The 26,644-nt window shown below is 44.9% G+C and overlaps 1 protein-coding gene across 3 annotated transcripts in view; it reads left to right on the top strand.

The window, feature by feature from the left end:
- Window positions 1–26,644, top strand: part of LOC142301195 (LON peptidase N-terminal domain and RING finger protein 1-like) — a 114,418-nt gene that overhangs the window by 61,672 nt on the left and 26,102 nt on the right. For 2 of the 3 annotated variants that reach the window (XM_075342221.1, XM_075342222.1), the window contains exons 7-10: window positions 2,102–2,216; window positions 2,304–2,425; window positions 9,467–9,625; window positions 12,470–12,782. In XM_075342221.1, the coding sequence (XP_075198336.1) occupies window positions 2,102–2,216; window positions 2,304–2,425; window positions 9,467–9,625; window positions 12,470–12,782 (709 nt within the window). Of the gene's footprint in view, window positions 1–2,101; window positions 2,217–2,303; window positions 2,426–9,466; window positions 9,626–12,469; window positions 12,783–16,857; window positions 16,950–26,644 lie in introns of those variants that run through there. The other variant, XM_075342223.1, reaches the window with a different exon arrangement.

Below are 26,644 nucleotides of genomic sequence, written 5' to 3' on the forward strand. Positions count from 1 at the left end.
CCAATTGGAACACCATTGTAAGTCTGAACTGGGTGCAAAAAACTAAAAAAACTTCACTATATGGAGAGAAGGTATGCAGACCAGTGACTATGCAAGGGATATACATGTAATAGCAGTAACTGCTGTGTGAATACTTGCCTAAAAATAGCTACATGTAAAAATGAAAACATGACAATGCAATTTGCATTACTGCCATGAAATATGAATAAAGAGAAATGTAGCTATTGAATTGATCTTCACGGTATTCTTATGTTTAAAAATAAAAAATAAGAGAATACCGTGACGAGGTTTTGGGGCTCTGTTGCATTGATCAATTCAATAGCTAAATTTCTCTTTATTCATATTTCATAGCAGTAATGCAGATTCCATTGTCATTTTTTCATTTTTACATGTAGCTATTGTATTTTTCAGGCCAGTATTCATACAGCAGTTTCTGCTATTACATGTGATTGGTTGCAGTCAGATGCGCCCCTACCCTGAGTATCAGCTGATTCCTTCCAATCACAGATGCTATTTGCATCTATTGTGGTAAAAAAATAAATAAAATATTTGGCGTAGGGTCCCCCCAGATTATGATACCCAGCAAAGATGAAGCATACAGCTACAGGCTGCAGCCCCCAGCCGTGCGCTTATCTTGGCTGTGTATCAAAATAAGAGGAACTGCATGCGTCTTTTTTTTTTTTTTTTTTCATTTAAAAAAAAAAGTGTATGGCCCCCTCCCCCCGATTTTGATACCCAGCCATGATAAAGCCCAACAGCTGGGGGCTAGTATTCTCAGGCTGGGGAGATCCATGCTTATTGCCCCCGACCAGCCTTAAAATAGCAGCCTGCAGATGTCCAAGATTGCCACATACATTAGATGCGACAATCCCAGCACTTTATCCTGGCTCTTCCTGATTGCCCTGGTGCGACGGCAATCAGGGGTAATAAAGGATTAATCGCAGCTCACAGCTGCCACTAAGCCCAAGCTTAGTGATGGCTAGGGTCTATAAGACACCCACATTACTAACCTGTAAGTGAAAGGAAATAAACACAAACACTGAAAAATACTTTATTTGAAATAAATTACAAAAAATGCACCCTCTTTCACCACTTTATTAACCACCAAAACACCCTTGCAGGTCTGATGTGATTCACACGAGGTCCCACGACGATTCCAGCTCTGCTACATCTGAAGTCACAGCGCGTGATCCTGGAACATGACCGCCCGCTGTGGACTTCAGGCAGAGACTGAGCAGCGATGGGAATTAGAGTTCCAGAAATGCCTTGTCCTCCAGCTAAAATTTACTTTAAGAATATCAAACTTTGCTATACTTGCCCTCTCCCAAGTCCAGCTTTGAGTTTGTGCCACTGCTCCCGGTGTCTGATGTTGTCTGCAGCCAATCAGTGAGCTCAGCAGCTTTGTCCAAGTTAATAGCTTATAGTACTCGGAGCCACTGAGCTCACTGATTGGCTGCAGATAATTACAGAAAACACGGGCAGCGCCAGAGACTCAGCGATGGACCAGGGTAGGGTGCAGGTCTTTCCTTTCTTTGTATTTTAAACAAACTGCAACTGGGAGGAGCAGGGGTTTTCTTAAACCTGAAACACCCTTTAAGCCCCCCCCACCCCCCCCCCGTGTCCACCATCTGGGATTCATAGGAGACCATGATTTTCATGATATACTGCAATACTATAATATTAGAGTGATCAAACCCTAAGGGGACTAAAAACTGAAGTTGAAAAGGAATTTATCAAGGTTTTAAAAATCTAAAAAAAAATATTAAACATAGGTTGCAATCGCCCCCCCCCCTAAAAATGAAATAATTCAAATAATAAATGGCCTAAAATAATATTAATAAATATATCGTTGTGCCAGAATTTCTATCTCTAAATCACCACACCACCCAAAATATGCAATGAAAAGCATCATATATATCATTAAAAACCACTGCTCACCACTGGAAAAATAGATTTGTTTGATATCCCTATAATCACGCTGTCCTGCCAAATGATGGAGATGTATGCAGCACTGGAGAGAAGCGGGTGGCCCGGGTGCTGAGCTTTGAAGCTTTGGGGTTTGGTTTTGGTTGTATTTACCGGTATTTTTGCTTCTTTGCAGGATGTTTTTGGAGCCGGTGACCACTCCTTGCGGACACACCTTCTGCAGGGAATGCCTGGAGCGGTGCATGGACCACCAACCATACTGCCCACTATGCAAGCAGTGCTTACGGGAGGTAGCATGGACATTTGTCATTGGTGTTCATCTCATCCTGCCTGCACTACTCCGTCTGTTAATAATTGTATGATCGTCTCCTTCGCAGTATCTGAGTACGGGGTCTTATCCCATCACTGCTCTCCTGCAGGATCTCATGACCACCATATTCCCTTCAGAGATGGCTGACAGGAAGCAGGTTCATCTTACCGAAATTGCCGAGATGTCCAAGTGAGTCAATCCTTATGGTCAAAAGTTAGCCAATGTTAATATATTGTCTGTTCTAATATAAAGTGTATATTTTGTGAACTTTTTTTTTTTTTTTTTCTGGACTGATCCCAACCCCAACTCGGAGATTTAGCTGTTTGGCCTCTTTCACACCTACATGCAAAACACTGACGCTTTGCACAGCCGTGTTGAAGGTGTGTATAGCCCATCCATATGCTGTGAGTTTGGCACACGTGTGCTGTCCGTGTGCAATCTGTGATCGCACACGGAGAGCAGGAACTTTATAATCACCTGTCCCAGGTGCTGCACTCCGTGGTGATGTCTCCAGTGCTGCTGCTGCTGCTTCTGGGTCCGCAGTGCAGTGAATATTCATGAGCATAATGAGCGGGCACTGAAGCAAGTGATAGCAACGCCGAAGACCGCAGCATTGGAGACAGGTGAGTATACAAAATCAGTTTAGATCAAAGACATGTGCTTTCTCCGGTATGTGTCACATGGATCACATCAGTGTGTGGTCCATGTGACATCAGTGCTGCCGTAAAAAAACGAACTTGTCTCTGTGCGGAACACACAGTCCTTGAGAAAACACGGACGTGTGCGCAGACCCATTGATTTTCATGGGTCAGCGTATGTCCGCTTTTCCGGTACGTATGAAAATGGACGCCAAACATACCGCAATCTTTGACGTATGAAGGGGGCCTAAGAAACTGTCATATGGTAGGTTTATTACCATCTCTGTCTTCTTGATTGCTGTATACACGGCACTAAACAAGCACCGTATACACAAGAGCATTCTTTTTTGTCAAAATTATGTTTTTAGGCTGGTCTTATGCATCCAGTGTCCACGGTCCATTTATGAATTGCGATGTCTAGAGCTGCCGCAGGTATCGTGACCTGAGCTCAACAGCTTCACAAGTATTAAGTCCAATGAGTTCGGGTAAAGGCCCCATTACACACAAAGTCGTATCTAACGATATATCGCCGGGGTCACGGATTCAGTGACGCACATCCGGCATCAATAGCGACGTCATTGCATGTGACACCAACGAGCGGCCGTTAACGATGGAAAATACTCACCAAATCGTCCATCGTTGACACGTCGTTCCTTTTAAAAAATCGTTGATTGTTGAGGACGCAGGTTGTTCGTCATTCCCGAGGAAGCACACATCGCTACGTGTGACACCCCGGGAACGACGAACTACAGCTCACCTGCAGCCGCCGGCAATGAGGAAGGAAGGAGGTGGGCGGGATGTTACGGCTACTCATCTCCGCCCCTCCGCTTCTATTGGGCGATCGCTTAGTGACGCCGCACAAACCTCCCCCTTAGAAAGGAGGCGGTTCGCCGGCCACAGCGACGTCGCTAGGCAGGTAAGTCCGTGTGACGGGTCTGAACGATATTGTGCGCCACCGGCAGCGATTTGCCCATGACTCACAAACGACGGCGGTGGGTACGCTCACTAGCGATATCGCTGCGTGTAAAGCCCCCTTTAGGAAACCCATGGCAGCTCTTGACACCACAGTCCATACTCCAACTATGAATATCATACATGTAAAACCGGACTAAAAATGTATTTTTATTTTTTTACAAATATGTCCCGCCATGATATTCCTACGTTAAATGGACAGAAACGTTAACATTTTCAGAAATGAAAACCTACTACGTCTGCCGCACAATAATGCCGTTGTGTTCTGATCTGCGCTTTTCTTCTCGAAAAATGAATGAGACAGTCAATTTGAAGAAAAAGATAATTACTATCGCGGGAGCAGCTTACCAGGATACCAGAGATCACTAATTGTGGACCCCTCCGTAATTACTCCTCTGATATACAGCCTCGGCAGGTGGAATTAGAAATTTGCCCTTAGAAATTCTGCCGTAATTAATGTGCTTCTCCTGACCTTTTGGGGCCTGAAAATGAGGATTCCTCCACCTGTATGTAATTTACGTCCCTCTGATGTCTGCGGTTTGGGCTGGTCATGGGCTCAGATCTTGTCGGCACCAGGTGATATAGCAACAGACGGTAATGGGGTTTTCTCGCCATTGTGGACCACTGCGGCTAATCAGGAGCGTGCTTCTATTTTTCCAGTGCAAGTTCTTAATGCAAACTGTTTTTTTGATTGATAAATATCAAAAAGCCCTTGGTGAGAACCCACACCGTTTCAAAACAAAAGGGGATCGTGACCAATTCATAATAAAATTGTGTTTTTATTTAAATCAATAAAAAATAACAAATATTCATAAAGAAAATAACAGACTAGATCAAATTCCCAAATAAACTAGCAGCGGTTTCACAGGTTATAAAGTGCGTAATGCAATGACCAACTGTGCGTTTCAAGCGCTCTTTTCCTCAGAGGGTGCCCTGTGAGGAAAAGAATGCTTGAAACGCGCGTCGGGGTATTGCGGCACGCAGGACTCACTTTGACTATCTTAAATATATATATGTCTGGGATATGGAAATTTGAGTGGGTTAATAGCGTTTGGTAGAGAATACCTTGAGTATAAAGGTATTGGGTTTAGCCAGCGCAGCAGCGCTGTGGCTGGAGATATGATGTATCTAAACCCAGGACCTTTATCCTCAAGGTATTCTCTACCAAACGCTATTAACACACTCAAATTTCCATATCCCAGGCACCCATCTTGAAGCGACTCTTGACTAAGACCCAGGCGGGGTCGAAAACGTCGGAATGACTTCACAGTCGCCTCAATAAATTTGGAAAACTTTTTGCATCACAATCTATGAGTGCAGTGAATTTATTTATTATCTTGGATTGAACCCATTTTTAACTTGCACCACCACCCACTGGTCAGAGTGCAGACCAATTTTTTTGATCTACCTTATATTTATTGGGCATTATTATTTTTAGCCCGGGGAACACCTTGCACACATATTTAAGATGAGATATATATATATATATATATATATATATATATATATATATATATATATATATATATATATATATATATATATATATATATATCTTAAATATGTGCGCAAGGTGTTCCCCGGGCTAAAAATAATAATGCCCAATAAATATAAGGTGCATGATATGTAAAGTTAATATGGGGACACTATACCTTTAAGATGGTCAAAGTGAGTCCTGCGTGCCGCAATACCCCGACGTGCGTTTCAAGCATTCTTTTCCTCACAGGGCACCCCCTGAAGAAAACAGCGCTTGAAACTCACGTTCATTATACAGTTGGTCATTGCACTACGCACTTTATAACCTGTGAAACGACTGCTAGTTTATTTGGGAATTTGGTCCAGTCTGTTATTTTCTTTATGAATATTATTGTTATTTTTTTAATGATTTAAATAAAAACACAATTTTATTATGAATTGGTTACCATCCCTTTTTGTTTTGAATCACTGTGGGTTCTCACCAAGGGCTTTTTGATATTTATCAATATTTAATGGTGACATTATACAGAACTTTTTGATTATTTTTGTTTTTTTGATTGGTAGCTGAATTTTTGTATCTAGATTTATGTATTTGATATCCCCGGGAAAAAGCTCAGCCTCTAGGTAAATGTGGCACCTCTTTTGGGCAGAGTAAAAAAAAAATGTTCTCTAGTCATTTCTGCTATAATATACGCCTCTTAAGTAGTGGACAACCCTCCTCTGATTCCACTTGTTTCCCTCAGATTAGACCCCTATATATAGTCCCCTGACCAGATACCATAAACAAATGCAGATTCAAGGCAAGAACCCATGAACAAATCCAAACCTTGAACCTAACTCCTTAAAGGGCTGTCCACTACTAGAACAACCCATTCTGATTCCACTTGTTTCCCTCAGATTAGACCACCTACATAAAGATCCCATAAACAAATGCAAACTCCAGACCAGAACCCATGAACTAATCGAAACCTTAAGCCTAACTCTTTAAAGGCCTTGTCCACTACTAGAGCACCCCCTTCTGATTCCACTTGTTTACCCCAGATTAGACCCTCTTCATACAGACCCTCCCCTGACCAGATCACGTTAACAAATACAAACTCCAGACCAGAAACATGAACAAATCCAAACCTTAAACCTAATTTCTTAAAGGGGTTGTCCACTACTAGGACAACCCCTTCTGATTCCACTTGTTTCCCCTACTAAAAATAAAAGACCCTGTACTCACCTCCTGTTCTGGTGCTGTTCCAGTGCTGTGGTGAGAAAAGCCGGCAGTGATTGGACTCTGCGCTCGCGTGATGTCGCAGTGTCACGTGAACCCTCGAACCGCGATTACCAACAGCGTTGGAACAGGAGGTGAGTACAGAGCCTTTTATTTTAACGGAGGGAAATAAGTGAAATACAAAGGGGTTGTCCTAGTACTGGTCAACCCTTTTATTAGAGGATCTGTCTGTAACTCTCACAGCCGGTGTAGAGGCAGCGAGTGGGGACCCACTGGACCACAGGGGGACCTTGGGCTTACCCTTGAGTGGGAGGGGCTTTACTAAGCGCCCACTGCGAGGTAGACGCCAGGTACCGCTTGCAGGGCAGTGACCAGGACTGTGGTAGCTGACCCCCAGGACAGGAGATGGACTCAGGTATAGGCAGGGTGACTGAGGCAGCCTGGACAGACGGGTACAGACAGGAATGGTGGGCATGGCAGTGATATACAGGTATGGGAAGGCAGGTACAGGAGACAGACACAGGGTTAATAGGACCTGACAACTAGCTAGCAGCCTGGTATACTGACTAACTGAATTTGTTGTACAGGCACCTCCCCTAATGGGAGAGTGCCTTAAATACATAGTGCCTCTCAGCCATAGGCTTGGAGTCACTTTCTGGAAATAGCATGCCGGTCCTTTAAGAGGAGGGCAGGTGCATGAATGCCTATCTTATGTGCAGTATTGGGAACCTTGCAGCATGCACAGGGCCCGGGAGGGGAAGGAGACAGCAGCACACATGGGTGACGGGGGTAGGGCGGGGGAGGACGCAACCCGGCCGGGGCGGTGAGTAAATCGGCATCGTGCAGAGACGCCGGCGCTACACAGTCAGACGTTTAAGTTGAACCCCTCTTGCCACACTCCACTAATGCGTAATATTTTTTTTTTTTTTTAAATTATTATTTATTTTTTTTTAAGTATCAGAGGAGGTAATAAATAAACACAAAATTTTGCGACTTGTATTACCCAGTTTTCTGGTGTAAAATGTATGATGACTTCCCCTCCTGAATCTCTTACTTCCAATGCTGGATTTACCATTTAGGCAAATGAGGCTTATGCCTATGGCCACCTCCACAGGAAAAAGGCCTCTTATATAAACCCGGATAGAAGTGTTGAGTTTGGTCACATAAAGCAGAAAATCTGAATTAGGTTCCATTGGTGGCAGATGAAAGGATTTATCACATTCCCAACACTAATCACTTATCTATAAGATGTATAAATATAGGGGAGAACTGGTCCGGTGTACCCCATTAAATGAATGATTACCAATTATTTCACACCGGACTTTGAGACCCCCTCCCCTATTTAAGGGGCTGCTGAATTTTCAATGGCTGTTCTGTTGGTGTTTCTATAAATCCCACTTTGGTATTGCAGTATATAGAACAAGTGGTGGTCTCATATTAAAGTACCCTTAAAGTTACATTTAAAAAATATTTGCCCATGAATGACTTCTGCTTCTTTCACACAGGGGTCTCCAGGACCCTCATCTAGTGTTCGCTGGGGAGTTCAATAGTCGAATCCCTCCTCCCAGCTATTTTATCATTTTTACATGATGGAAAGGTGATAAATATTCTTTGTGGTATATCCCATCTGAACTGATTATTACTTGTCACTTACCAATAATATGTAAATGTTTTTATATCATGTAAATGCCGCTGTTTTCTTGAATCAGGCGTTGTTTTTCTTTTGTTTCTGCGCCTCTCCGTTCCTGAGATAGAGCCCCCTTTTCTTTGTAGTCTTGTTAGACAAAGAGGCTTGATCCTCATGAAGACACCCATAGAAGAGAGATGAGGACCACGCCCTCTTGGCTAGCAAGGCTAGGTTTACATTCAGGGAAGAAGTGGTCATATCTTGTGGAGGTGGTCTGAGCTATAGCTTTTTTGTTTAAACGTAATAAGAATAACTGTGTATGTAAATAAACAAAATATAGATGTAGTTGCATAATTATCTGTCTGTCTATGTAGCCATCGCATAGACCCATAAGCTGTATAGTCGTGAAGGGGTTACCAAGGATAAGTGAAAAGATGTACAAACAGTGAAAGTTTTATAATAATGAGCAAAAGTCTTATCAGTAGCTTTCACACAGAAAGAATGTTTTAACGAACAAAGATGTGTTTCATAACATGCTGGGAGAAATTGGGGAGTAGAATCCTCCCTAAGTTCTGTGTTCTGGCTTCAGGATTATTGATGCATACTGTATAATTGGATCTATTGAATACACGAAAGTCAGTTGGTGACGCTGGCTCAAGGAGAACATGTCTCATGTATTCATTGTCTGATTCATTAATATCGGCTCTGATATATATAGCTAATACGGCACCGTCTCTGGATATCCTGTATGAAGATACCATTAGCTATCTTTACCCAAAATTCCTCTCTTGACAATCTCAGGAAAGGAGAGGCGCAGAAGCAAAAGAAAAACAATGCTGGATTCAGGAGAACAGGGGCATTTACACCAAGCAAAAAAAAAAACGATGCATGTTTAAGTCACATGTCCTCTTTAAAGGGGTTGTCCACTACTAAACAAAACCCTAGTTTACTTGATAAAATAATTAAAAAAGAAAAAAAGAGCATGCTTACCTACTAAATCAGCATTGGGGAGGTAAGTTGGCTTCTTTTTTATTTTATCAAGGACATTGGGCGGACAAAAACTGTTTTCTAGTAGTGGACAATCCCTTTAACAGCATACAAGTAGTGTAGGTAAGAGCTGTACTTACTATAAATAAAAGCTGTTCTAGATACAAAAAGTCTCCCATAAAAATAAAAACTTCCTGTTAATAATTGGATGATGTGTTGACTTGTTTCATGAAGGACGCTCTCGCAACACTCTACGATGTCTAACGCCACATAAACGTCACTGACTCACTTATCATTATGGTTGGTTTCAGCCTGGTTAGCAACGTGCCAATCTTCGTGTGCACCGTGGCCTTCCCCGGAGTCCCGTGTCCTCTCCATGTGTTTGAACCACGTTATCGCCTCATGATGCGCCGCTGCCTAGAAGCTGGGACTAAGAGCTTTGGGATGTGTTTATATGAAAGCGGCAAAAGGTACCAATCCGAGACCCTTTATGACTATATTCTTGCAAACGGCTATACAGTAAGACAAATACGGCAACTATAGATCATATTTTTCGTTTTATAAGACGCACTGGATTATAAGACGCGCCCGAAAAAAGGTTAAAAAAAAAAATGGGGTCTGTCTTATAAGCTGGTGTTGTCTTACCGGGATGGGGATGGGGGAGGGTTGGCAGCAGTGGTGGTGGAGCAGGGTCACAGGAAGCAAGGGCAGTGGTGGAGTAGGGCAATGCTGCAGGCGGTGCAACGGGTGTCCCAGATGCTCTCTCGGTGGTGCAGGCTTCAAAGAAATGGCACCCAGAGTCAGCGCGTGCACAGATTGAGCTATTTTCTCAATGACAAGCCAAGATCTCATCTGCGCACGCGCCACCTCCGGGCCGCCATTTTCCTCAAGTCCGCTGCTGGGTGATCAATGGACTGGAGGCAGCACGTGTGCAGATGAGATCTTGAGCCGAGAGCTCCATCTTCGCATGTGTTGACTCTGGGCGCAATTATTTGAAGCCTGCACCACCGACAGAGCATATGGGACACCCGCCGGACTATCGCCTTACTCCACACAGCCCCCTCAGCCAGCACAGCGCCCATTCTGCAACTCCCAGTAAGCTACATTTGGATTATAAGACGCACCCCTAATTTTCCTCCCAAATTTTTGAGAGGAAAAGTGTGTCTTTTAATACAAAAGATACGGTATATAAAGTATTTAAAGTATTATTTTTATATTTAAAGGAGTGTGTATGTATGTATGTATGTATGTATGTATATGTGTAAAATATATAATATATATATATATATATATATATATATATATATATATAGTCTAAATATTTATTTTTAATTTTTTTTTTTCATTTTTCTTCTTCTTTTTTCAACCCACCCATTAAGGGTCAGAATTCTAGTAAGTTTGGTGGTTATTCCCTCTAAAAATTTGCCAGGATTGAATTCAGAATGGCTAATGTAGCTGTTTTTTTGTAGTTTACTCCCCTCTCTAATTCGATCCCTGAGCTAAAGTAGGGGCTAAATATGTCCTCTGTACCTCTAGAGGACCTGTCTTGTTCCTGCGTTTCAGAGGCAACCCATTGATCTGAGTGGACACGGTCATACTTCATGTCCCCTGTGGAGGCGCAACAGGAAAATTGAGACAATCCTTTTTTTCCACAAACACTACGACTGTCACGATGTGACTTAAGGTAGTGAGGGACAAGGGGCTCCTATACTGTCCCTCACACCAGGGAGCCCTAGACTATCCCAGACTTCCAAATTACCCCTGAAGGTGGAGGCGCCGGAGTCCCATGCCTTACTATTCTACTGACCAGATCTAATCTGCTACCCCACCAGGGAAGGAAGGGGCAGGAGAATATGGAAACACAGATTAAGACAGACAGGGGAAAGCCAAAACTAGGACACACTGTAAACTCACAGGGACAAACACTAAGGGCTACTTTGCACGTTGCGACATCGCTAGCATCGGCTAGCGATGTCGAGCGCAATAGTCCCCGCCCCCGTCGCACATGCGATATCTTGTGATAGCTGCCGTAGCGAACATTATTGCTACTGCAGCTTCAGATGCACTTACCTGCCCTACGAGGTCGCTCTGGCCGGCAACCCGCCTCCTTCCTAAGGGGGCGGGTCGTGCGGCGTCATAGCGACATCACACGGCAGGCGGCCAATAGAAGCGGAGGGGCAGAGATGAGCGGGACGTAAACATCGTGCCCACCTCCTTCCTTCTGCATTGCCGGTGGACGCTGGTAGGAGATGTTCCTCACTCCTGCAGTTTCACACACAGCGATGTATGCTGCCGCAGGAGCGAGGAACAACATCGTACCGACATTATGGAAATGACTGACACTACACAGATCGCCGATTTACGACGCTTTTGCGATCGTTTATCGACGCATCTAGGCTTTACACGTTGCGACATCGTTACTGGCGTCGGATGTTCGTCACTTTCGATTTGACCCGACGATATCGCAGTAGCGATGTCGCAACGTGCAAAGTACCCCTATGAGACTAAGGAGAAAAGCATAGGCAGGAAGGTAGCAAGAAAAAGGCAGCAAGGGTTAACTCTACAACCGCTCACAGTAAATATGCACAACAGCCACCAATAAGTCTGGATAACCTCACCAGACCAGTATAGGTAAGCTATAGCTGGCATTAATAGAATAGTCCAGCCAGCATATATAGAAGGGGAGCGAAAGTGAGTGATTAACTCTTGCTAGCCTGCCTATAAACTACAAGTCTGTGGGTCGACACCCGAGTCTGCCTGTGTTGATGACAGACCTCAAAGAAGTTAGCAGGCAGAGAGCCAAAATCTGTAGTTGCCACAAAACCTGACGCCACCATGACAGCTGCCAATGACTGCAATAATCTCTTTGTGACAATGAGATACTCATTATAAAATGGAGAACCCCTTTAATGATAACCTGTTACTTGTCATACATATGCCGTCGTTTTACCTGGTGTAAATGCCAATGTTCTCCTGAATCCGGCGATGTTTTTCTTTTGTTCCTGCTCCTTTCCAGTCCAGAGATATGGCCTCCTCTTTCCTGTATGTGAATCTAGTCTTTTCAACCAAGTGGGTGTGGTTCTTAACTCTCCTCTATGGAAGTGTTTGTGCACCACGCCCACTTTGTTGAAAAGACTAGGGCAGAAATGGCCATATCTCAGGAACGGAGAGGCATAGAAAGAAAAGCAAAACAACGCCGGATTCAGGAGGATAGCGGAATTGATATCTGCACATAATGCACGATATTTATGGTGACAGGTCCTCTTAATTGTCTAATATTGATCCTTCATCAATGATTTTCTTGGTTTGTACAGCTTTTCAGACTACGGGTGTATGCTGGAGATCCAGCACTTGGACTACTTGCCAGATGGTCGGTCACTGGTGGAGACAGTCGGCACAAGACGTTTCCGGGTTCTTCAAAGGGGCCTGTTAGATGGATACCACAAAGCGGAGATAGAGTACCTGGTGGACCTGAAGCTGGAGGGCGAGGAGCTGCAAGAAGTACAAAGATTACATGACCTGGTGTATCAGCAGATGGAGGAATGCTTCTCCCAGCACATCGGAAGCCTTCCACGACGCATCTTCATGCATCATGCCAGCCCACCTCCCAAAGAGGATGACATACAGGTCAGTGCTCACGGCAAGGACTTAAAATGACGTCTTTTGTGTGGTATTCGGATGTGCCAGCATCGAGAAATCTCGTTTTGAAGCCATATGCAAATTAGCCTGCAAGTGCATTTGGGGCGTGTCAATGGAATACTCAATACATCAACACGCCTCCAATGCACTTCCAGGCTAATTTGCGTGTGGCTTTAAATTGCAATTTTTTGGTGCTCGCACATCGGATTACTACGAGACTGGTATTATTTGTAGCGCCGGTGTCCCTGCAGGGATGCCGGCTTACTCACCGCCCCAGCTGGGTCTTGTTCTCCCCTGCTGCCATGTGGCCTCCCACGTGCTCTGCTGCCTCCTTCCCCCTCCTGGGCCCTGTACATGCCGCACAGGGTTCCCGGGAGTTCACCTAAGGCCCGTTTCATACGTCCGGCATTTCGCCGGATTGCCGGATCTGGCACACTCATGACATGACAGCATTTGACCGGAGGCTGCCGCAATGCCATTGTACTCTATTACACTGTACTGAAGTGTGCCGGATCCGGCGAAATGTCGGATGCTTGAAACAGGCCTAAGACTAGCGCACGCACGCACCAACACTTCTCTTAAAGGGTCGGCATGCCATTTCCCGGAAATGCCTGTCAGCCTATGGCTGTGAGGCACTGTTCATTTAAGACACCCTCCCATTAGGGGAGGTGCCTGCGCATGCTCCTAGTTAGTCAGTCTCCTGTCTGTCTACTTAGTTGTCAGGTCCCGTTACCCCTGTGTCAGTCACTTGTACCAGAGTCTGCCTTCCGATAACTATCATTCCCTGCCGTGGCCACCATTCCTGTCCAAACCCCCTGTCCAGCCTGCCTCAGTCACCCTACCTGTACCCGGCTATTCCTGAGTCAGTCACCTGCCCTGGGAGTCAGCAGCCACAGTCCTGGTCACTGCCCTGGTAGTGGCACCTGGCATCTGCCTCAGGGTGGGTGCTTACTTAAGACCCTCCCACTAAGGGGTAAGTCCGGGTCCCCCCTGTGGTCAAGCAAGTCCAGTAATTCCACTGCCCCTACACTGGCCGCGAGTGTTACATTTATTTTTAGACTAATGCAGCTATACTACTAGTTTTAGTAGTAAATTCCTACTAACAGGTTACTTTAATTCTAAGGCACTGATGAAGATACCCAAGTGCAGTGACTGTCTGCAGCGGTGCCATGGGCTTTGTATGGAACAGCAGGTCACATGTATGACCTGAATTCTATTGTGCTCCTTCTGGCTGCAGTCCTATTTGGGATAGGTGATCATTTCACTGGAATACCCCTTTTACCCCTTTCCAATATAGGACATACAGTCAGGGCCAGAAATATTTGGACAGTGACACAAGTTTTGTTATTTTAGCTGTTTAGAAAAACATGTTCAGAAATACAATTATATATATAATATGGGCTGAAAGTGCACACTCCCAGCTGCAATATGAGAGTTTTCACATCCAAATCGGAGAAAGGGTTTAGGAATCATAGCTCTGTAATGCATAGCCTCCTCTTTTTCAAGGGACCAAAAGTAATTGGACAAGGGACTCTAAGGGCTGCAATTAACTCTGAAGGCGTCTCACTCGTTAACCTGTAATCAATGAAGTAGTTAAAAGGTCTGGGGTTGATTACAGGTGTGTGGTTTTGCATTTGGAAGCTGTTGCTGTGACCAGACAACATGCGGTCTAAGGAACTCTCAATTGAGGTGAAGCAGAACATCCTAAGGCTGAAAAAAAAGAAAAAATCCATCAGAGAGATAGCAGACATGCTTGGAGTAGCAAAATCAACACTCGGGTACATTCTGAGAAAAAAGGAATTGACTGGTGAGCATGGGAACTCAAAAAGGCCTGGGCGTCCACGGATGACAACAGTGGTGGATGATCGCCGCATACTTTCTTTGGTGAAGAAGAACCCGTTCACAACATCAACTGAAGTCCAGAACACTCTCAGTGAAGTAGGTGTATATGTCTCTAAGTCAACAGTAAAGAGAAGACTCCATGAAAGTAAATACAAAGGGTTCACATCTAGATGCAAACCATTCATCAATTCCAAAAATAGACAGGCCAGAGTTAAATTTGCTGAAAAACACCTCATGAAGCCAGCTCAGTTCTGGAAAAGTATTCTATGGACAGATGAGACCAAGATCAACCTGTACCAGAATGATGGGAAGAAAAAAAGTTTGGAGAAGAAAGGGAACGGCACATGATCCAAGGCACACCACATCCTCTGTAAAACATGGTGGAGGCAACGTGATGGCATGGGCATGCATGGCTTTCAATGGCACTGGGTCACTTGTGTTTATTGATGACATAACAGCAGACAAGAGTAGCCGGATGAATTCTGAAGTGTACCGGGATATACTTTCAGCCCAGATTCAGACAAATGCCGCAAAGTTGATCGGACGGCGCTTCATAGTACAGATGGACAATGACCCCAAGCATACAGCCAAAGCTACCCAGGAGTTCATGAGTGCAAAAAAGGGGAACATTCTGCAATGGCCAAGTCAATCACCAGATCTTAACCCAATTGAGCATGCATTTCACTTGCTCAAATCAAGACTTAAGACAGAAAGACCCACAAACAAGCAAGACCTGAAGGCTGCGGCTGTAAAGGCCTGGCAAAGCATTAAGAAGGAGGAAACCCAGCGTTTGGTGATGTCCATGGGTTCCAGACTTAAGGCAGTGATTGCCTCCAAAGGATTCGCAAGAAAAAATTGAAAATAAAAATATTTTGTTTGGGTTTGGTTTATTTGTCCAATTACTTTTGACCTCCTAAAATGTGGAGTGTTTGTAAAGAAATGTGTACAATTCCTACAATTTCTATCAGATATTTTTGTTCAAACCTTCAAATTAAACGTTACAATCTGCACTTGAATTCTGTTGTAGAGGTTTCATTTCAAATCCAATGTGGTGGCATGCAGAGCCCAACTCGCCAAAATTGTGTCACTGTCCAAATATTTCTGGACCTAACTGTATTATATATGTCCTATGCCTGGTGTGGGTGTATGGAGCGAACTCAAGAGATTGCAGGGGGCCGATAGGTTAAAATGGCTGTGTCTATCACTGCCATCTTTGTACTCCCATAGGAGATCATCATTCTTACTGTGTGTGTACTGTTTTGCATTGTATCGTGCAAGTGATTAGACTATTGTGGGTTCAATCCCTAGGGGGATTCCAAAAATAAGTGATTAGAAAAAAAAATAAAGGAAAAAACAAAAAAAAAAACACGTTTAGTATTGCTGTATCTATAGAAGTCTGCTCTCTGATAGGCCTTTAAAAAAGATCGTGGCTATTAGAAACGTAAAATATGAAATTAATTTACCTATACAGTATGTCCACCCATATCCTGTCCACCGCCATTAACTTGAGAACGGCGGAAGCTATAGGCATAGAAGTGGTGTCTAGGTATAGTAAAGTAGCCATGTGCTACGCAATGAAACCACCTATCGCGCCACCTGGTTCAAAACAATGGAGTTAGCATTTTTATCTCAAAAACGGAACGATATAGAGGAAAAAAATTGAATTGATGATGCCCTGCAACTTTGTAATTCACTTTTTTTCTCTATCTCGTTCCGTTCTCGAGATAAAAATGCTAACTCCGTTGTTTTCCACCAGGTGGCGCTATAGGTGGTTTCATTGCGTAGCACATGGCTACTTTACTATACCTAGACACCACTTCTATGCCTATAGCTGCTGCCGTTCTCAAGTTAATGGCGGTGGACAGGATATGGGTGGACACACTGTATAGTAACCACCATTAAAAAAAAAAGCAAAAAAATAGAAGCAAATATGAAATTGGTCTTAACCGGACGGGGTTAATCACAGTTTTATAAATGATGTAAAGTAATGTGACTTTGCCTTACGCTTTCTTTTCTTCTTGCCACTTTTTCAATGTCCTATTGTAACCCGAGCTCAGGGGCTGGTATAGATTTGGGCGGGATGTGCTCAGAATCCGATGTGTCTTGCCTCGTCTCGTCGCTCGCACGTTTGTGCTCCTGCATCCAAGTTTACTCTCAGCCTCTGATAACCGCACACTGATCTCGCTCCACGCTTTATTACCATCCCGCATGTTCTCCGCAGGTACGGCAGCGATCGTTAAGCCGCACACAGCAGCGCCGCACAGCGCGCTAATCTCGTCCTGCTGTACACAGCCGTAAAACGTCGATGGCACAATGTTTCTTGTCCTGTCTCTCTCCAAAAAATAGAATTATTTATTCCTAAAACACAATCCTCACAAGCAGAAAATACAGAAGAAGAAGCAGAAGGAGAAGCTGTCCCTATTAGTTTTACAGGGATGTGACCACCACTGCAGAGTAGTGAACCACCCTTTTAATATCTCAAAAGAAGTATCCTTGTATTTCGGGACACCTTAATAAAGGCTGGGTACAGCTGAAACCTTGGTGATTTCTGTCCTACGTGTGTATTCTTCTTAATTCTTTATTAGTGATCCAAGATCTTTTCATTCTTTCATCTGTTGTTCCGAAGTAACTGCGCTAATAAATATATATCTTTTGTACCGTGTTACTCGGTAGAGATAAAAAAAGTTTGTTTAAAAGAACTGAAGTCCTCAGTGGTTGATACCTTTTAATGCATAACTGAAAAGATGGTAATAATTGCAAGCTTTCGAGACTACTCAGGTCTCTATCAGGCTCAATATAACACAAAATCTGAAGAGTCACATATTTATACCCAACAGAACATAGAATAGTGCAGTGAAAAAAAAAACAAGTTATATGAAACAGAACTATCACTATGGCAGGGGGGGCAAACTGTTGTGGCCATAAATATTGCTGCAGTTCAGTGTGAAAGTTTTATTGTCCTCTGATTGGGGTCTGGTCCAGGGCTGTGATGCCCTCGGATGGACTGAGGTGCATATCTCTTAACTGATGTAAAAAGACATAAATCCATGTGACAAATTCATTCCTGCTCTGAATGTGTCAAAGGTCATCATAAGTTTTATATTCCCATAATCTCCTATCTCTCTGGGACTTGAAATTCCCTTTCAATACCAGCGATTTCATGTCCATGACGCTGTGGTCTGGGTTACAAAAATGTTTGGCCACAGGTAGATCCATCCTTTTTTCTCTAAGGCTGCTTTCACACATCCGGCTTGAGCTGTGCGGCTCAATCCGGCTGTGCAAGCTATGCAACGGATGCGGTGAAAACACCGCATCCTTTGCATAAGTTTTTCCTTTGCGGCCAGTCCGGTTTTTGCCGCTTGCGGCATGCTACAGAGCATGCGCAGTGGCAAAAACCGCATGCGGCGGCCGGATGCGGTTATTGCCGCATCGCGCCGCATCCGGCCGCCATAGGCATGCATTGAAAAATGCGCCACATCGGCCGAATGCGGCGCGATGCGGGTTTTTTTGCCGCACGAAAAAACGTGCCAGGCAACGTTCCATCCGGCCGCCGCATCGGCTAAATCTGCCGCATGCGGCAAAAACCAGATGGAACGCAAGGCCATGCGGCACAATGCGGCACTAATTAAAGTCTATGCAGGAAAATCGCAACCGGCAGCAAAAAAAAAACGGTTGCGATTTTCCTGCAAAGTGCCGGAGTGTGCCACATTGCAGAAACCGGAGGTGTGAAAGCAGCCTAATTGTGTGGCGGTGAGAATCCATCCTTGTCCTGAGCTGTTGTCCGGTCTCCCCTACATACAGATCCCCAGTTGGACATTTGGTACATATAATTAAGTACACCCCCATTAGTTGTGGTGCAGCTGAAGGTTCCTGGGATCTTGTAGTCCTGATGTGATCTGGGAATCTTTATCTTGTCCGTTGTCAGTATGAATGGACAGTTCTTACATTTGTTCTGGTTGCAGGGAAATGTTCCTGTTGGTGTTGGAGAGGACAGGGAGCTTCTGACAATGATGCTTCTTAGATTCGGGGACTGCCTAAAACACAGAAGTGAGGGGTCTGGAAAAATAGATTGTAATCGGGCATCTTTTTGCAGTAAAGGCCCAGTCACACACAACGACTTACCAGCGATCCCGAAAACGATGTGACCTGATAAGGATCGCTGGTAAGTCGCTTTGAGGTCGCTGGTGAGATGTCACACAGTCAGACCTTACCAACGATGCAGGAACAATACAGGTCGCAGTAGCGACCTGTATAACGATCTCAGCAGTCACTGTGACCCTGTCACACAGTGTCACACACAGCGATGTGTGCTGCCCAGCAGGACCTCGCCTTTGAAAAAAATGGCCTGGACCATTCTGCAACGACTAGCGATCTCACAGCAGGGGCCTGATCGCTGGTAGATCTCACACATAACGAGATCGCTAACGGGATCGCTACTGCGTCACCAAAACGGTGACTCAGCAGCGATATCGCTAGCGATCTCGTTTTGTGTGACGGTACCTTAATGGTTGTAGTTTCCGTGCAGCTCCTCTTAACACCTCCAGATGTGGATTGTAGGTGATTTCAAGAGGGACCCAGTTGTTTTCTTCTTTAGTTTTATAATGTAGGAGATAGCTTCTTGATATTCTGGTGGCTCTTGTAATCTGGTTTTCAATTGTTCTTGGGTGGTAGCCTTGATTCAGAAAGGTCTTTCTGAGGCCCTCAAGGTGATTGTCTCTATCTGTAGTGTTGGAACATATCCGATTGTACCTCTTGTAATCACCTACAATCCACATCTGGAGGTGTTTAGAGGAGCTGCACGGAAACTACAACCATTACTGCAAAAAGATGCCCGATTAAAATCTATTTTTCCAGACCCCCCACTTCTGTGTTTTAGGCAGCCCCCGAATCTAAGAAGCATCATTGTCAGAAGCTCCCTGTCCTCTCCAACAACATCAGGAACACTCCCCTGCAACCAGAAAAAATGTAAGACCTGTCCATTTATACTGACAACGGACAAGATAAAGATGCCCAGATCACATCAGGACTACAAGATCCCAGGAACCTTCAGCTCCAACACAACTAATGGGGTGTACTTAATTCTATGTACCAAATGTCCAACTGGGGGTCTGTATGTAGGGGAGACAGAACAACAGCTCAGGATGTTGAGGAGAGCCATAAGATGAAATACTTGGTTAACCTCTGGACATAGAGCACTGTGAGAAGTGTGTTCAATTAACCCTTTAGTGACGGAGCTAATTTTCACCTTCATGACCAGACCAAATTTTGCAATTCTGACCAGTGTCACTTCATGAGGTTATAACTCTAGAACGCTTCAACGGATCCCGGTGATTCTGAGATTGTTTTTTCGTCACATATTGGACTTCATGTTAGTACCAAATTTAGGACAATATTTTTTGCGTTTATTTATGAAAAAAATTGAATATTGGCAAAAATTTTGAAAATTTAGCAATTTTCAACTTTTTGAATTTTTATACCGTTAAACCAGAGATTTCTGTGACACAAAATAGTTAATAAATAACATTTCCCACTTATCTACTTTACATCAGCACAATTTTGGAAACAAAATTTTTTTTCGTTAGGAAGTTAGAGGGGTTCAAAGTTTATCAGCGATTTCTCATTTTTACATCAAAATTTACAAAACCATTTTTTTAGGGACCACATCACATTTGAAGTGACTTTGAGAGGCCTAGATGACAGAAAATACCCAAAAGTGACACCATTATAAAAACTGCACCCCCCAAAGTACTCAAAACCACATTCAAGAAGTTTATTAACCCTTCAGGTGCTTCACATGAACAAAAGCAATGTGGAATGAAAAAAAGCAAAAATTAAATTTTACCTAAAAATGTTGCTCTAACCCAAATTTATTCACTTTTAGAAGAAATAACACAACAAAATGGACCCCAAAACTTGTTCCCCACTTTCTTATGAGCGCGCCGATACCCCACATGTGGTCAGAAACCTCTGTTTGGACAAATGGGAGGACTCGGAACAGAAGGAGCAATATTTGAATTTTGGAAAGCAAATTTGGCTGAAATAGATTGCGGGCACCATGTTGCATTTACAGGTCCGCTAAGGTACCTAAACACAAGAAATCCCTCACAAGTGACACCATTTTGGAAACTAGACCCCTCAAGGCTTCTATCTAGGGGTATAGTGAGCATTTTAGATCCACAGGTACTTCACAGATTTTGTTAACGTTACGTTGTCATATTGAAAATTTTAATAATTTTCTCAAAAATGTTGCTTTAGCATCAATTTTCTCACTTTTTCAAGAGGTAATTCCAAAAATTTGACCTCAAGGTTTGTTAACCACTTTTTTATGAGCGCGGTGATACCTCACATGTGGTCTGAAACCTTTGTTTGGACAAATGGGAGGGCTTGGAACGAAAGGAGCAATATTTGAATTTTGGAAAGGAAATTTGGCTGAAAAAGATTGCGGGCACCATGTCACATTTGGAGGACCCCTAAGGTACCTAAACAGCAGAAACCCCGCACAAGTGACCCCATTTTGGAAACTAGGCCCCTCAAGGAATTTATCTAGATGTTTGGTGAGTACCCTGAACCCCCAGGTGCTTCACAGAATTTTATAACGTTGAGCCATGAAAAAAAAAATAAAAAATTTTACCACAAAATTGTTATTTCAACCAGGTAGCTTTTTTTTTTAACAAGAGTAAAAGGAAAAAATTCAGCATAACATTTATTGTGCAATTTCTCCTGAGTATGCTGATACCTTATATGTGGTGGAAATCAACTGTTTGGGCGCATGGCAGGGCTCGGAAGGGAAGGAGTGCCATTTGACTGCAAAATTGGCTGGAATCAATAGCGGACGCCAGGTTGCATTTGGAGAGCCCCTGAGGTGCCTAAACAGTGGCGGTCTCCCACAAGTGACCCCATTCTGGAAACAAGACACCTCAAGGCTTTTATCTAGGTGTATAGTGAGCAGTTTGAATCCACGAATACTTCACAGAATTTGATAAGCTTAGGTTGCCATATTGAAAATTTTCATTTTTTTCACAAAAATGTTGCTTCAGCATCAAATTTCTCACTTTTTCAAGAGACAACAACAAACCGTGGACCCAACAGGTTGTTATCCAATGTCTTATGAGCACAGGGATACCCCACATGTGGCCAAAAACCTCTGTTTGGATAAATGGGAGGGCTTGGAATGGAAGGAGTACCATTTGAATTCTGGAAAAGTTGAGATAAATTGCGGGCACCATGTCACATTTGCAGGGCCCCTTGGGTACCTATACAGCAGAAACCCCCCACAAGTGACCCCATTTTGGAAACTGGATTTTATTCAGGAGTATAGTAAGCATTTTGAATCCACAGGTACTTCACAAAAATGTTGCTGTAGCAACAAATGTCTCACTTTTAGGCTATGTGGCCATGATCCAGCGACACGGCGTCTAGTATACAGTGTCAGCCTTCCTGCAGAGATATGAGTGTTGTCCACGGGAGAACGCAGCTGCCCATGCCCACGATTTGGGTTCAGGCCGCTGTGGAGCTCTATGCTACCTGCAGAGAACACTCATCTCCGCAGCATAAATTGACATGCTGAGGCTCGGGAAGCTGCGCCACACGTCAGTGTATGCTGCGGAGAAAAGAAGCACAGTGGGCACGGGATTTCTAAAAATCCTTCCACTGTGCTTCTACTGCACAACGCAGCGCTATGGACGCAGGGAAAACACTCTGCGCCCAAAACGCTGCAAATCCCGATTGTGGGCGCACAGCCTAAAATGCTACAATGGATGAATGGATAGATGTCAAACAAATATAACGTCCCACCCCCCTTCATATTCTAAGCTGGCGCCCTTTAGTGCCTTTCATGTGGCACTAAAGGGTGCCTAGCCTTGTATTTAGCCCCCCAAAAAATAAATAATTAAAATAAACGACGTGGGGTCCCCCCTATTTTTGATAGCCAGCTAGGGTAAAGCAGACAGCTGTAGCCTGCAAACCACAGCTGACAGCTTCACCTTGGCTGGTGATCAATTTGGAGGGCTTCCCAGGCATTTTTTTAAAAAAAAAAACGTGGGGTCCCCCCCAAATTAGATCACCAGCCAAGGTGAAGCGGACAGCTGGGGTCTGGTATTCTCAGGGTGGGAAGAGCCATGGTTATTGGACTCTTCCCAGCCTAAAAATAGCAGGCCGCAGCCGCCCCAGAAGTGGCGCATCCATTAGATGCGCCAATCCTGGCGCTTCGCTCCAGCTCATCCCGCGCCCTGGTGCGGTGGCAGACGGGGTAATATATGGGGTTGATACCAGCTGTAATGTCACCTGGCATCAAGCCCTGGGGTTAGTGATGTCACAGCATCTGAACAGATACCCGACATTACTAACCCAGTCAAGTAATAGAAAAAAATAAAGACAAAAAAAAATTTTATTTGAAAAAAAAACTCCCCGAAACATTCCTCTTTTACCAATTTATTGAAAATAAATAAATTTCGGTCGCTGTAATCCATTTTGGAGGTCCCACGCCGACTCTGGATCTTCTAGAATATGGGGGGCACGTTCAGGGAACGTATCCCCCATTTTCTGGAAGAGCAAGCTCTCCATGAGCAGTGTGGGTGCAGTAATCTGAGAATACTGCACTCACACTGCCCCGGTCCAACCTAGGGCAGAGTGACCTGCAGTAACCTTATTCTAGAATATGAGGGGCACGCTCACAGAACGTACCCCCCATTTTCTAGAACAGCAGTCTCTCCATGTGAGGAGTGTGGCTGCAGATTACCATACTCACCCTCCCCCGGTCCACAGTGCAGCAGCCTGTGTAGCAGCGACGTCAGAGTCCCTGCTTGCAGGGATCCAGCTGACAGCCGCTGTCTGCGCATGCGCCGCCAGCTTTCAAGAAGCAGGCGGCGTGATCGCAGGGACGGATCACCAGCAGACAGGTAACGTAAGACCGGGGGCTGGGGGGGGCGGGGCTGGGCTGGGTGACGGGGGGTGACGGCGGGACAACTTTCTACCGCATGTGACGTGTCACATGCGGCAGAAAGAGCAGGATGGATGCGGCCGCCATCTTCCACGCTCCGGAGGGGGGAGGGGGGAGGCGGCTCTGGAGACCGGAGGGGGCTCCGGGGACCAGAGATCTCCGGTGGCCCGGAGGAGGGGTCAGGGGGAGGACATTTCCCTCCGATCTGAAATGTTTGATCATTTCAGATCGGAGGGAAATGAATGCAGAGCCGGCGGCGGCTGCAGTTTTCAGCGCGCGTCGGCGCCATCTTGGATTTTCCAGAGGGGGGGTAGGGGTGGTGGGGGGACTCTCCGGTACCGGGGGCTTTGGGGGCACTAAGGGCTCATATTTATTTCTCATCTGACATGTTTGATCACGTCAGATGAGAAATAAATCAATTTTACCGGCCATTTTTTTTTTTTTAATGTTGTCGCCGGTATACGGTGTATACCGGCGATCGCATTAACGGGGTCCAAAAAAAACACCCCGATTCATAATCTTGGGGGTCTCAGCTACCTCCGGTAGCTGAAACCCCCGAGATTTTTCGTCACTGGGGGGCGCTACAAGCTTTTTCCGGCCTGACGTCTCAAGACGTCGGAACAGAATAAGTACCCTGTTTTTCCGACGTCTTGAGACGTTAGGCCGTCGCTATGGGGTTAAATCAATTCTCTATACATAAGTCAGTCAGTCTTAAGAGGAAGCCAAGATGGCCCACGATGACCTCACAGACCTTACCATCAGCATGGATCCACCAGATGACGTCCCTCCCATCACCATCACCATGGATTGATCCACTGAAGTCAGACCCACGCATCAACAGCAACACGGATCTCCCCATTGGCTAGCCCATGAACTGTCCCACTAAATGGGCATATCTGAACTTGTGTACGCCCCCAGGCTATATCAAGAGGACGCATGCTTCTTCTCTCTCTCTCTTTTGGCTCCCATTTTTACTGTGACCAAGAAGAGATTTCATATCCGACTGTGCCTGGTGTGAATTCTTTACGCATGCACTTGGTCTATACCAATTAGGCCAGGCAGTAGGCAACTAGTGATCTCTGGTTAAGAGTTCACCCTAACAAGGACAAGGATGAATTCTCACCGCCACACAATTCGAGAAAAAAGGATGGATCTACCTGTGGCCAAACATTTTTGTAACCCCGACCACAGCATCATGGCCATGAAATCGCTGGTATTGAAAGGGAGTTTCAAGTCCCAGAGAGATAGGAGATTATGGTAATACAAACTCATGATGACCTTTGACACATTCAAAGCAGGAATGATTGTGTCACATGGATTTATATCTTTTACATCAATTAAGAAATGTGTTCCACAGAGCCTCCGGGGGCATCACAGCCCTGACCAGACCCCACTCAGAGGACAATAAAACTTTCACACTGCTTATCTGTGAACCACAACAAATATTTATGGCCACAACAGTTTGCTCCCTTGCCATAGTGATAGTTCTGCTTCACATAACTTTTTTTTTTACTGCACTATTCTATGTTCTGTTGTGTATAAATATGTGACTCTTCAGATTTTGTTAAACCATGCCTGATGAAGAGACCTGAGCAGTCTCGAAAGCTGCTATTATTACCATCTTTTCAGCTATACATTAAAAGGAATCAATCACTGAGGACTTCAGTTCTTTTAAACAAACTTTTTAATAAATATAATACTTTTTTATTCCGAGTATACATTTCTATTTGGCGGTTAGACCAAGTCTATCCATTTGTTGTCTTATAGGACAACATTATCAAATTAGTCAGGGTCCGACACCCAAAACGTTCTCCAATTAAGTGTTTGTAGTGTTCCCCAACTCCACCGTCAAGAGCCACCAACAGTTCATTTTTTCAGGATTTCCTTAGAATTGCACAGGTGATAATTCCTATACCTGTGCAATATTAAGGAAATTCTGAAAACCTGCACTGTTCATGGCTGGAAGTCTGAGGGTTGGGGAACACTGCATACCTCGTGGCCATTCTCAGGTGCTGAAGGTCAGCTCCTATTCAAGTGCATGGTAGCGCTATCACTAATATATACTATATAAATATATACACAACTAGAAGGTGGCCCGATTCTACGCATCGGGTATTCTAGAATTTACGTATTGTGTAGTTCATGTATGATTTTTGTTATATATATATATATATATATATATATATGTTGTTGTGTGTAGTTACCAAGTGTTTGTGTAGGGGCTGTACATGTTCTGGATGTTGTCTGGGTGTGATGGGGGGTGAGAGCGGTGTTGTTTGTGTGTTGCGTTGTTTGTGGAGCGCTGTGTGTCTGTAGCGTTGTGTGTGTGTTGTGCAGTTTGTGTGTGTGTGGTGTGTTTTGGGGGGAGGTATGTTTTGTGCAATGTGCGTGTTGTGCGGTATGTGCGTATATTTGTGTGTGCAGCGTTGTCTGTGTGTGTGGGTGTCTGTGTAGGGCAGTTGTTTGTGGTTCCCAGTGTGTGTGTGTGTGGTGTGGTGTGTTGTGCAGTGCGCGCATGTGTGTGTGTTGGGGGGAGGTGTGCACTTCCCATCGTGCTCCATCCCCCATGCAGCGCACTCCCCATCGTGCTCCATCCCGTATGCTGCGCACCCCCCATCGTGCTCCATCTCCCATCCTGCGCACTCCCAAACGTGCTCCATCCGCCATGCTGCGCACTCCCAAACGTGCTCCATCCGCCATGCAGCGCACTCCCCATCGTGCTCCATCCCCCATGCTGCGCACTCCCAAACGTGCTCCATCCGCCATGCTGCGCACTCCCCATCGTGCTCCATCTCCCATGCTGCGCACTCCCAAACGTGCTCCATCCGCCATGCTGCGCACTCCCAAACGTGCTCTATCCCCCATGCTGCGCACTCCCAAACGTGCTCCATCCGCCATGCTGCGCACTCCCAAACGTGCTCCATCCCCTATGCTGCGCACCCCCCATCGTGCTCCATCTCCCATCCTGCGCACTCCCAAACGTGCTCCATTCGCCATGCTGCGCACTCCCAAACGTGCTCCATCCGCCATACTGCGCACTCCCAAACGTGCTCCATCCGCCATGCTGCGC

The sequence above is a fragment of the Anomaloglossus baeobatrachus genome, chromosome 4 (assembly GCF_048569485.1).
Source record: "Anomaloglossus baeobatrachus isolate aAnoBae1 chromosome 4, aAnoBae1.hap1, whole genome shotgun sequence".
Taxonomy (NCBI): Eukaryota; Metazoa; Chordata; class Amphibia; order Anura; family Aromobatidae; genus Anomaloglossus; species Anomaloglossus baeobatrachus.